The sequence below is a fragment of the Sinohyriopsis cumingii genome, chromosome 6 (genome assembly GCF_028554795.1).
Source record: "Sinohyriopsis cumingii isolate HCF-2022 chromosome 6, ASM2855479v2, whole genome shotgun sequence".
Classification (NCBI taxonomy): Eukaryota; Metazoa; Mollusca; class Bivalvia; order Unionida; family Unionidae; genus Sinohyriopsis; species Sinohyriopsis cumingii.
Window position 1 is genome coordinate 43,968,682 of NC_142966.1, and position 13,813 is coordinate 43,982,494.

The following is a 13,813-nucleotide window of genomic DNA, read 5'->3' on the forward strand; positions in this document are numbered from 1 at the left end:
TACAGTTTTAAATTTGTATGCAAATCTTAGAAGAATATTCCCATGTTTATGAATGTGGATGGGTGGGGTTTAGTCTCACTCTTAGAAACAATTAATTACACAACCTCATCCAATATAAATCTCTGATTAAGCAAATTTCTGTATCATTCTCTATCAGACATTTTGACTCATGCTAATCCAGTTATAAAGATTGAGTAGATTTCTTTATCGGTTTATATCATTCTATATCACACAACACATGGTATCACGGTACCAATTGTTTTTCCATATACCTCAATGCTAATGTTTTGTGAAATAAATATACTTTCTGTCCTACTTGGGCAGGCATGTCACACGCTGTCATATAGAACAATGCTAGATTGTCAATTTGACAATGACATAACCAGGTACTCCATTGCATTTAAGAGAGATAACTCTACTGGAACTAGACAGGGGTAAGAGTTATCTAGTCACAACAAGCACATTTTCAGCCATGTGTACCATATTTTAAAAAAATCATAAAAAATACAAAATATGATCTAGAGAGAAATTAACACAAACTCACATGTTGCCAAGAGGCTCAACTTTTTTTTAAGCCAAACAGAAAGTACAAGTCTTACATAATGCACCAATCACAGCTAGTTTTGTTCTTTAATTCTGAATACAATGTTCCATACACCTTAAGCTCCGCCCACCTGGACTTGCGCAATTGGTACCGTTATACCACATAGAACCAAATTCATAGCCGTCCTATATCAAAATCTGATGGCCGAGTAAGACAATCCTACATTTCGTATTTAATAGCGGTGTAATTTTGATTACGGTAAGGTGTCACAATCGAGTGATTTCCATGTCGGGGGAAGAACTCGACATTTCAACACACTGGAGCAGGCATCTTCTCCCCTTTCAGACCGGCAATTATGTTTCGGGCAGTTAGTTCCGCCATGGCGTTTCGGGTGTTCTCTGAAGCACTGGCCATATGTGGGGATATAATGCAGTTCGGGAGGGAAAGCAAAGGACTATCCCGTGGGAGCGGTTCTGGCGTCGTCACATCCAGTCCTGCCGCACGTATCTGACCAGTCTTCAAGGCAGTATAAAGGTCATCCTGACTGACCACGGCTCCTCGGGAGGTATTAATGAAGATCGCAGAGGGCTTCATTTTCTTGAACGCCTCCCAGTCAAAGATACCTCTCGTACCATCGGTGAGAGACACGCAGACGATTAAGATGTCAGAGTTCTGTAGCAATTCTTCGAAGGACGCAAATTCTGCACCGATTTCTTTAGCATATTCTAGTGGCCCAACGTCCCAATAGACGATCTTCGATGGTTCAAACGCTTTCAGTATCTTGGCAGTAGCAAATCCAATGCGACCAAGCCCGGCTATCCCAATAACCGACTCCTTTATCTCGACTCCTGACAGATAAAGGGCGTTTTCCCATCTTCCCCATCCACCGTTTATTACAGCATCAATGCCTATATTTAAAAAAAAAATCAATCATTATTAAACTTACCTTCAAAACAGCGTAAATCGGCATGCATATGGTGGTGGCGAGAAAGGCAGACAGAGAACGCCAACAGTTACCAATACAACCAATGGTTACATCAAACAGTTGAAATTGGTGTAACCCCATTATTAAACCATCAACGTTGGTATATAATATATTAGATTCATACCCACAACTAAAGGTATTGATACTAACAAATTTAACTCTAATGTATGTAATTATTTCTCCAGAGTTTCTTTAAATGTTTTTGTCTTTTGTCTATAACAGAAATAGTGTAACATTATGTATTGACAAGTCAGAAAATTCATTTGTCCATCGTTTCTATAAGAAGAGCAACGTCAGTTTAGGAAAATGGTTCATTTATGCCCTTTGCTTCTTAGTTTATTCACTCTTTTTATAAATAAATCGTGGCTATTTACGAAAGAGAATCATAAATTCTGTTTCCCACGAATTAGCAATGCAAGGATAAATTAGGGGATCGCATGAAAACACTCAGAATTTAGTCCACTCATCAAATTCCTATACTCATTTATGTGTAAAATGCAGAGATACGGTGCTGACGATAGCCTATCACAATATAATATCATCAATATTCAATGTTTACAACTGACTATACATATTTAGTACTACTAACAATTGCACTGGTCAGAAAGGGCCTACGCTATGATGTATATAATATGGAAACACTTTAGTTATAAACACAAAAACTTAACCCATGATTGTAATTATTAAATGTAGGTTACTGTTAATGTGACCTTCTTTGGTTGCAAGCATGCGTTACTAATCTTATGTTACGTGTTTAGGCTCGAATAAACAGTAACACAAGAAAGAGTGAAAACAACAAGCTGTGATGAATATAATAATTAATTTCCCTGGAAAAATACTGTAAAAATGAAGAAAAAATAAGAACTTATGGTTTTAAGAATCAAATCCAAAAATAATCCAAGAATAATTCACGAATGAAATTTTAGAAGTCCTAATAATATAATGTTATAATGATTTCAAGTTAGAGTCCCGACGAAGAATCCAAGATGGAAGACGATGTCGTATGCTGTAACCTGTAGTGTGTTAAAGTCTACAGTTCCTTGTAGAAACAAGAACTATCACTCCGGTTTTGAAAATCCGAATAAATTTGTATAAGAGCTGTCTTTGTTCAAGAATTTCGTATGAGCACACCTATATCTCCATGGATTTTTTTAAAGATCCTTTTGAATCCAAATAATTTGAAATAACACCAAAAACGACACAACACTTTCCAGTGTAAAAGCCCAACTGAAAATATTTCTCCAAAACAAAAGTTATATCGTATTCTAAAACGCAGTTTCGAAAATCCCCAAGTTGCGAAATCGAAAGGAGGGTCTTGTGATCGTGTTTAAATCACGTACGCCTAAAACGACCCTGACGAAAACCAATCATTTTACTCTAAGAAATAAAATTTTAAAAATTGTTTACATCTTAAACCACGTAGTCCCATCAAGACCTAGACAACAACCAATCATTTTTAAATATAAATATAACTTATTTACGTGACTAATTTTGAATCATGGTCATGATCTAGGTCAACATTTGGTGTTTACGAAAGAATTATTCAGGTCAACTGATTTTCTGGAAAAATATCATCTCCAGTGAATAAATTTAAAACTGACAAACAAACAATTAAATTAAAATAAATATATATTAAATCAGATATAAATAAATCAAAATATACATAACGCTAATAGATGTGCATTCATTTTTCAGGTTTCATGACAGGAACATAAACAGCGCTCAATAAACGAACAATAAACGCAACATCTTAACTAAGTGAATGAAGCATGGAAGATAGGTCACAGAGGCCTATATTCAATAAGGATATAGAGCTGATGAAGATACATTCACTCACAAAGTTTCATAATCCTAGGTAGGTTATCAGGTATATAACATGTGATCATGCGCAGAACGCAACAACAACCTAACAGAAACCAGCAAAAGATTAAATATAGCTCTCTTCTTGTAAGGATTTTCTTGCAACAGAGATGCATATCGTCAATTTCATAGTTCTATCATGAAACATGCTGACAAATAATCAATCAGAATATTCAACTCTAGTCAGTGAACAATATTGACCTTCTATTGTTGCATTTATCTTATCGTAACAGATGAACAAAATTTAAATTGAAAGCAACCGGGGAAAGAAAAGCGTAAGGGAAGTATAAGTGGTATCCGGAAACATAAAAGCGTCGTTTGTATAGAATCGAACAGTAAGCCAAATAGAACAGTTGGCAATAGTCTGACTTGCGTTACCAGGGTGTTAAGTAGTGTGGAGAACTTAGGGCTTATTGATAGAAAGTAAAAATTACCAAACAAATCGTCTTCGATTTTTCTACTAATACATTTTTGTTGTCCCACCGAAAAATCTATACGGTACCCCACTTGATCAAATCGTCTAACTAACGCGAAGAACATGATAATTTTCGTAAGTACGTCAACTATATTAACTGGATTAGACACATATTCTTTTGATTTTGAGTCATTCTGAAATTTATTGCAACAGATTTCTGTGATCTTGCAACATAAATTTGAACTCATTATATTAAAAGAAAGTCAAAGCTGTAGTGAAATATATTCACTGCATAACTGATTTCCTTGAAAGATGGCTGGATCGAATTTTTATTTCAAGAGAAAACCCCGCAGGCAACCCAAAAAAAAGCATCGAAACATCTATGTAGAGAAAACAGGAGTCAAAAGGCTCTGGGTTCGTCAGGTGAAGTGCGGCTGTAGGGACTTCGCCCGTTGCCACTGTAATGTACAGATTATTTTGTTTAATTAAAATGACCAGTACATGTATTGATCAAGACTGCAGGTAACTTCATTCCCCTCAATACAAACATCCGCGTTCAGTTGTTGTTGTTGTGGGGTTTAACACCATTTTTCAGCACACGATAGGCTATACATGGTGGCCAGTATCAGTGGTAGAGGAAGAACCCTGGAAAACCCGGGAAAGAACCACCGACCCACGAGAGGCTACCAGCAAGCTTTCTCACATACCCACACTGGCTGAATCCGAGACTCGAGCCGGCGCAGACAGAGGTGAGATGGCAGTGATCCGTAACGGAGAGCGCTTTAGACCACTCGGCCACTCGGCCCCACCCCACCCCCGAGTTCAGTAGTCCCATAGTACCAGGACTGGTTGAGACGCATACAATAATAACGTGGAAAAGTTTCAAGAGATCATGGAGAAATACAACCACAGCGTTTACGTTTAGGGGCATAGTCAACTGTATCAACGTCCCAATAGATCAGGTAGAATCAAGCGAAGCCAATGACCAAACATTTGATTTCCATCCCCAATAGGTAAAATCCATTGTGGTGGCGGTGTGTCTTTACGTCATTTAATTTCGCTCAAATGTTTGAGTGAGATCAATCGGAAAAGATAAAATCGCTGCAGTCGAACCTGGCTGATGTCGCGATGGGCTTTATTTCTCTAACTACATTTACTAGACTCTAAAGTGTTATCACTGATACGTTTTACTTGCTGATTTTCAAATGTGTCAATACGTGTTTTGTGGGGGACCGTACGTATTATCAGATTTTGCTAGACTTAGATAACAAAACATTCCCAAAGCTCTCTCTCTCTCTCTCTCTCTCTCTCTCTCTCTCTCTCTCTCTTGCTAGGCAGTCTACTTATATACCAAAAGATGAAGCTACATCGAGATTGTCTTCGAAACATAGCTAATAAATAGGCCACTTCGAAACATAGCTAATAAATAGGCCACTTCGAAACATAGCTAATAAATAGGCCACTTCGAAACATAGTTGATAAATATGCCACTTTAAATTATTGTTCAAGATTAAAATGTGTTTATGAATGGTTTATATTAAAGGGGAGATGCGGTTGCAACATTAAGGGAGTATGTATTCAATATATCATTTCAAAGATCCAATATTCATGTATGCTTCAAAAATGTCCAACGCTAATAAACGAAATACATATTTTTTCTGAAGTGAAGTTTGAGAGTGTTTTCATGGTGAATTTTACATCCTGTGCCTTGCAGATATTTTAAGAAGACTGAAAACATTCAAAACAGACAATACATAATACATTTTTTGCATAGATTTAAGGAACACACACACACACACACACACACACACACTGTAATCGCCTTACCCCGAGCGCGCGCATCATCAGGATTCATTCTATCTCTAGAACAAAAATGAGGAGACTTCTCCAGCATGTGAAAGGTTGTGTGGCTAACCATCCACGTTAAATTCTAATCTTTGGATTCGGCGATTTCCTAATATGCACAGTGGTGTGTGTGTGTTTGTGTGTGTTTGTGCCTATATATATATATATATATATATATATATATATATATATATATATATATATATATATATATATATATATATATATATATATATATATATATATATATATATATATATATATATATATATATATATATATATATATATATATATATATATATATAGATAGATAGATAGATAGATAGAGAGAGAGAGAGAGACTCGAGCATGGTTAGTTCGAGCTTTAACCTCGAGCACTGACCGCTCTGATCAAATAATATTCCTTAGTTACGCGCACGTGATCGAAATCAGAATTTAAGTAGAAGTTACATCAGAAGTAGAGTGACCCGTGTTATGAAAATCCTATACAAAATCCCATGAGTCAAACTTTATTCTATTCGAGGCTATTGACTGTCAACATCGTAGGACTCTGATCTTCAGTTTTGTGCCTATACAACCGTGAGAATAAGCGGCGTAATATCTAAGACCCGGAAAAATATAACTATATAATCCTTTTCGAGTGCCCCCAGTGTCTGAGTGGTCTAAAGCGCTCGCCGTTACGGATCATTGTCATCTCACATCTGTCTACGTGGGTTCGAGTCTCAGGTTCGACCAATGTGGGTATGTGAGAAAGCTTGCCAGTAGCTTCTCGTGGGTCGGTGGTTCTTTCTGGGGGTTTCCCGGGTTCTTCCTCCACCATTTATACTGGCCGCCTATCGTGTGTTGAAATGGCGCTAAACCTTATAACCTTTCTGACTTAAACAACCACAATCTCAAACTGATTCACTAAGAACCTGGGAGATTCCAGCTAACAAGCCTCAAGTTTACCTTCTTTGATTCTTCTGCAGACGGCCAGTGTCAGCGCTACATTAAACTCGGCCACAGAGTCTGTCAACGTTCCGGGAGTATAACCAATCTGCACGCCTCTTTTGGCGCACTCTTCCAGATCGATATGCTCCAGACCTGCAGACATGGTTCCGACAACCTTAAGCTGGGGACCTGATGATAATAATAATAATAATAATAGATACCAAGTCACTGCAGGACTAACCATATGAAAGATTACGATTCGATGTTTCCGAATGTAAGTTTGAAATTGTGACTTATTTATAGGATTAAGTGAAATGGTTATAAGATCTTCCTGATAGCTTAATGTCGTTACTTCTCTAAAATTAAAATCATCTAGTTGAATGATAGCGATAAACGTAACTGTTGTATCTGTGTTAAAGGAGTTCATTATCACTTTTTCGAGGAAACAGGGTTCAGACAAGCATGCACTGCAAAGAAGGTACACTCATGGAATTTCCTTCAGACAAAAGCTGCATGTTGCTTACATTATACACTACATTTCTTATTTTGACTCTTGGAATAGAACTTGAAAATCTTCCATTAAATGACACACAACATTTCAGCAAAACTCAGTGAAACTGATTTCACTATTAAGTACATATCTACAATATTACATCTGTTTAACAAAGATTTGAATGGTATTTGAGGAATAGAATCAATAATCATTATTTTCTTTTTAGTGAGATGTAGAAGTGAAATCACGCATGCAGGCAAAACAGCAAATTGTCCAATGAAAACATATTTTTCTTCTTCTTTGCTTTGTTATCTTTGAAATATATAAATTTTTTAAAAAATCGGAAAATTTGGTGTCTCCACTTCGTGTGAATTAATGTCATAATTGCTAGAATGTCAAAGTATTATGCATTCATATATGATACCTCTCGTGCACATTCAGTGTCAGTCAGATATGACTTCACTTCACGAGAAATGGCGATGCCACAAAATCACATTTAGCAAATTTGTACAGAGATACCAAAATAAAGTGATAAAAGAGTATAATCACATTTTTAGCTTTCTAAAGGGAGTATGTACACTTTGACGTGAAAACAGTACAAATTTTTCTGAAATCTCGTATAATCTCGCGTCCTTCGCCTATTTATAGCTCTGCTACATTAGCACTGGATAAACCGTTAACCTGTTACGAGGCCACACAAACTGCATTATCAGATACAAAAAATAAATGATGCCATATTTCAATCTTTTCCTGTACATATTTTAACCAATAATAATAATAATAATGATAATAATAATAATAATACTGAAAACTGTATGGGTTTTGTTTATCTAGAAAAGGGTAAAACGATTAGACTCTATTCTGACAGGTAATAAGGCAAGGGCAAAGAAGAATAGTACCATCCTTGCATTTCGGTGTCGAAACATCTTCATCACTCTACCGAATGAATTAATCTGTATAGAAGATTAACCTTTGAGAAAAAAATGATGACAGTCAAACAACATAAGCATGAAAATCGCATTTTTAAATATGCTCAAAAGGTTTATCTTTCCGGTACTTGCGTCACCTATAATCGCATTATTTTATTAGACAATGCTTTGGAGCAACCTGAACGTAGTACTCCCTTGAGCTGTAGAGTAAATATTTGCTTTAGGTCGGGAATAACTACGAAATTACAGATTGGAACAAAGTGTATCATAAATTCTTTCTGTAATTTTTGTTTAATTATTTGAGACATTTAACTTTTGGTGCTTTTCAGGAAACTCAGACACGTTTCGAGAAAACTGTGTGAAAATATTTTGACGTCTTGAAGTTTAATTTCTGTGTTGAAAACCGACTTTGATAGGTGCAAACATACATAAATAGCGACGATGACCGTTAAACATTAAAAGAAAGATTCCCACTTTCACTGACCAACTCACCTGGCTGCACTCATGATCCGTTTTCTGCATAACCTGCAGGGTCCCTTTCAGAGATGGACTGATTTAACCCAACACTATTAATGAGAGACTGGTGACCTTGAACAGGTTTCATTTTTAGTTCAAAAGACAACGATCATGCTGCATTTTACCTGCAGCCCCGTCCAAATTAATAGCCATTCTTTGAAATAAGGTTTCGTTACTATAAAAAAAATCCGTATTTTACAATGAAGCAGAAAGTATGAGAAAGGTTACATGCATGCAGTTTCAATGGTGTGCTTGTTACCTGCTGCGTCCAGTAATTCCCGATCTACCCGGTCAGGTGGAAATACCAAGAGACCTTCCGCTCCCTTCACCGCCTTCAGCATCTCGTCTCTTGGCATAAAACTGTTACCTCCCCATACATGGAAATTGCACGACTCCCTTAGCATATCTGCACCCCGACTGTCGGGCGGTATACCACGAGTAGCATAAACAAAAGGACGTGTATCACCCATAACGAAGAGTAAAGCACTTGCCCTCTCTATTATGCATCAAATTATTCAGATTCACGAACCAACCTGGCGACCGAAAGTAATGACAACGTACAAGTGGAAACTGTTAATAGAGGAACGTTAGAGGTATGTTACTTCAATAATGAAAGAACTGTATTAGTCACTGTATGGTATCTGACACGTATTGGTACATCACGGACTGTTATATGCAAATGCTGAATTGGGAAAAGTTGAAACCCTTGGTGGCTGAGTGATTACCGTACCAGACTCGCAAAAAGGTGTGGGGTCGAATACTACTACACTGAGGCTGCGTCGGCCACACATATGTGTCTTGGGTCCGAGTCAAAAGACAAAGGTTAAAGTTTTAACTTCCACTCGTCGTAGAGAATGCTTATCTGTTGTTCTGTTCTGAGTCAGAGTTGTAGATTCCCACTTTAGGTAAAACGTCCACAAGGCGCTCGTAAAGTCTGGCTTCTTCGATGCTTGTTTTGTCCTCGTTAGCTAGGCCATAAAATGAAAAACAATGCTAAATCGATTCAGTCTCGGGCATATATCAACACCATTCAACAAATACTTGTCTTCCAACAACATGTCCAAATGTAAACGATTCATCGGTTATAAACTGTGTTATTGTTTGATTTATTTGGACAGACGTTAAATCCAACATTGTGAGGACCGTCAGCTTCTTTCACATCGTCTCCATACATGAAGAGATTTTCCATGCTCGCTAGTTAAGGTTATATATGTATGTCATTGCTAACTATTTTCGTGTTCAAAAGCAAATCCACATCGATGAACAGCGAATGCTTAAAATTGCTTAAAACAGCTACTCTGGCATCTTCACTTGGATAGGTTTATCCGCTTTGAGAACTTTTAATTTCAGGTACAAGTGACTGATATTCAGATGAAATCCTACCATTGGTATTCTTGTGTTGTCATTATGGTCGGTGGCATGGCAAACAGCTCGGGTTCTGACTTGGAATGTTTTTCGTTTAGTACTCACAGACGTCAAATTCCCTCCCCCTCACCCCCCCCCCCCCACACACACTTGTTCCTCTTTACTCACTCTTTTTCTGAACTTGTCTATGAGGTTTGAAACGTTTTCGACGTCTCTTTCTGCATTGTTCGTGTTTTTGCGTAGATGATGAAGTAGTGAGTTCGCAAGCTGATTTATAGCTGTGTCTTTGCGTCCCAACAGGTTTCTTACCTTTATAATCAACAGGTTTCTTTGTTGTTAAAAATTAAAAATGGTCAAGTGAACGTTAGAATTGAAAACGAAACATTTTACAAAACTGAAAATCGAGAAAGTGAACTTTGTAAAACTTCGATTGAATATGAAAATTAAAAACGATAACCGGAAATAATACTTAAAAATGAAGAAAGAAAAAAAATGAAAACAAAATTATATGAAATTCAAAATGGAAAAATATATATCCGAAAATGAAAATTTAAAAAATCATAAAATCATAAAGAGAAAAAAGATATTGAAAAGGAAAAAAGAAAAGCAATACATGAAAACTAAATAAAATTTGAAAATGAAAAACTAAATTGAAAATTTTACAATGACAATATAAAATTAAAATAAAGAAAGAAAATTCAAAGTAAAAAGATGAAAATGAAAATGTATACAGAAATCTCTGAAAGTTTAATTCGAAGGCAGTAAATTGAAAATTAAACTTTAAAAAATTAAATTTTAAAATGAACTTTGAAAATTATCAAATTAAATTTACGCAGCGAACTTCAAACTGATAATTTACATTGAGAAAAGAAGATAAAGTTAGAAATTAAAGAAGGAAAAATATTGAAAAGAAAAATTAAAAATTAAAACTGATTTTTATATAAAATGAATTTTGAGAACCTGTATTTCAAAATTAAAAACAAAATGGGAAAAACAAAATTTAAAAAAAAAAACATGTCTAAACGAAAATTGGAAAAGACGATCCAACTGAAAACTTAAAGTGCAAATGCAAAAACAAAAACAAAAACCCACTTGAAAATGAAAAACCCAATTTGTTATCAGAAATTAATAATAAAAATTAAAAGACAACACTGGTCTTGCAAACAAGTTCAGAGTTGGTCTGAGGTTTAAAACGAATCGAAAAACAAACTGATCATCGCTTCAATTATGCCAAAACCTCCAAATTGTTTAACTACCCGTAAGTTTCTTGTCTGAGAATGTATAAGTATATTTGTGGATAAATATTGTGTAAGCACTCTAATATTTGCTTGCGTATCAAACTATGTGTGTAAATGATTTCATTCTACTTGTATACATCCAATATTCTTGAGTAATAGTACTAATGATAGTTTGTGTGTGTGTGTGTGTGTGTGTGTGTGTGTGTGTGTGTGTGTGTTGTAGTAGAAAGTAACTAGCTACTGGATGGTAAATATCTGGGTAGTGGTCACTAGAAACGGGTTGGTGGTGGTATTGTTTGGGTCTTGGATAGTAGATAGGCGAGTAATGGTCACGTGAAACGGCATATTGGTTGGTAAGTGTGGTTTTAACATTAACGTTTTACTTATAAGGCATAGAGACTAATAAAGTTAAACATATGAACAGTTTTGCCGTTTTATTATGTCCGTTTAATTTGTATTGGGTGTTGTCTTTCCTCCATAAATGTAAGTTATGTATATCTATATTGTGTGATTGACATGAATGTAAGTTATGTACATCTATACTGTGTGATTGACATGAATGTAAGTTATGTATATCTATATTGTGTGATTGACATGAATGTAAGTTATGTATATCTATCTTGTGTGATTGACATGACTGTAAGTTATGTATATCTATCTTGTGTGATTGACATGAATGTAAGTTATGTATATCTATCTTGTGTGATTGACATGAATGTAAGTTATATATATCTATCTTGTGTGATTGACATGAATGTAAGTTATGTATATCTATACTGTGTGATTGACATGAATGTAAGTTATGTATATCTATACTGTGTGATTGACATGAATGTAAGTTATGTACATCTATACTGTGTGATTGACATGAATGTAAGTTATGTACATCTATACTGTGTGATTGACATGAATGTAAGTTATGTATATCTATACTGTGTGATTGACATGAATGTAAGTTATGTACATCTATACTGTGTGATTGACATGAATGTAAGTTATGTACATCTATACTGTGTGATTGACATGAATGTAAGTTATGTACATCTATATTGTGTGATTGACATGAATGTAAGTTATGTATATCTATCTTGTGTGATTGACATGAATGTAAGTTATGTATATCTATCTTGTGTGATTGACATGAATGTAAGTTATGTATATCTATCTTGTGTGATTGACATGACTGTAAGTCATGTATATCTATCTTGTGTGATTGACATGACTGTAAGTCATGTATATCTATATTGTGTGATTGACATGACTGTAAGTTATGTATATCTATCTTGTGTGATTGACATGAATGTAAGTTATGTATATCTATCTTGTGTGATTGACATGAATGTAAGTTATGTATATCTATCTTGTGTGATTGACATGAATGTAAGTTATGTATATCTATCTTGTGTGATTGACATGAATGTAAGTTATGTACATCTATACTGTGTGATTGACATGAATGTAAGTTATGTACATCTATACTGTGTGATTGACATGAATGTAAGTTATGTATATCTATATTGTGTGATTGACATGAATGTAAGTTATGTACATCTATACTGTGTGATTGACATGAATGTAAGTTATGTACATCTATACTGTGTGATTGACATGAATGTAAGTTATGTATATCTATATTGTGTGATTGACATGAATGTAAGTTATGTACATCTATACTGTGTGATTGACATGAATGTAAGTTATGTACATCTATACTGTGTGATTGACATGAATGTAAGTTATGTACATCTATACTGTGTGATTGACATGAATGTAAGTTATGTATATCTATATTGTGTGATTGACATGAATGTAAGTTATGTATATCTATATTGTGTGATTGACATGACTGTAAGTTATGTATATCTATCTTGTGTGATTGACATGAATGTAAGTTATGTACATCTATACTGTGTGATTGACATGAATGTAAGTTATGTATATCTATATTGTGTGATTGACATGACTGTAAGTTATGTATATCTATATTGTGTGATTGACATGACTGTAAGTTATGTATATCTATACTGTGTGATTGACATGAATGTAAGTTATGTACATCTATACTGTGTGATTGACTTTGGTCAGTAATTGAGTTTAGGGTCTACCTGACTATTGTCTTGTTATTTTGTAAGCAATATATTACATAACTATTATTTCTCTATGACTTTAGATTATATAGTAATGTCATTATGAATTGGAGGTAAACATATATATATAAAGTTCAACGTCTATATGTTTTAGAAATTAAGAAGGTTCCAGAAGCAAGTTTACGAACATGAAGGGAAAACTGCTCTCATTCTGACTCTGTTATTGTGTCTTGGTTTATTGTATTAATGTTGTTCACTTAAATAATTATACATTGCTACCTTAACATCCAAAGTGGAATCAGTATCACTGTTGTGATCAGTTTTAATTTTTGAGAGGATTTTTTTAATTTATAGTATTCACTGGGATTACACAGTATTCATTAATAATTTTCAGACTAAATCATATTTGGGGAATATTGTGAATTCAATAGAGGATATTCTGAAGTTCTGAAAGTCGTCGTCACATAGCGTATTGTGAAAATGTGTGATTTCTTCTTCACAGTAGTTTATTGACTTAATTACATCTATATCCGTACATATAGAGCACCCCTCTTTAGTTTTGATTTTCTTTAACTCTCTTTTAAAGCAATAAATCATTTATTGA

The 13,813-nt window shown here is 34.9% G+C and overlaps 1 protein-coding gene across 1 annotated transcript; it reads right to left on the reverse strand.

Moving 5' to 3' along the window:
- Nucleotides 1-9,104, reverse strand: LOC149796822 (glyoxylate reductase/hydroxypyruvate reductase-like). Its single transcript, XM_089960289.1, has 3 exons — nt 8,779-9,104; nt 6,600-6,770; nt 1-1,452 (listed from the first exon to the last, which is right to left on the reverse strand). Exons 1-3 carry the CDS (start codon nt 8,987-8,989, stop codon nt 854-856), a joined length of 981 nt encoding a protein of 326 aa, XP_089816415.1. The 5' UTR covers nt 8,990-9,104; the 3' UTR covers nt 1-853.
- Between the last annotated feature and the right edge of the window lie 4,709 nt (nt 9,105-13,813).

Excerpts from the sequence above, each read along its gene's own strand:
- LOC149796822 (XM_089960289.1), bottom strand. The coding sequence starts at position 8,989 with ATGGGTGATACACGTCCTTTTGTTTATGCTACTCGTGGTATACCGCCC. Across the intron at positions 6,771-8,778 it reads GGAATTACTGGACGCAGCAG|GTCCCCAGCTTAAGGTTGTC; the intron begins GTAACAAGCACA and ends TATTATCATCAG. Across the intron at positions 1,453-6,599 it reads CTGCAGAAGAATCAAAGAAG|GCATTGATGCTGTAATAAAC; the intron begins GTAAACTTGAGG and ends TTTTAAATATAG.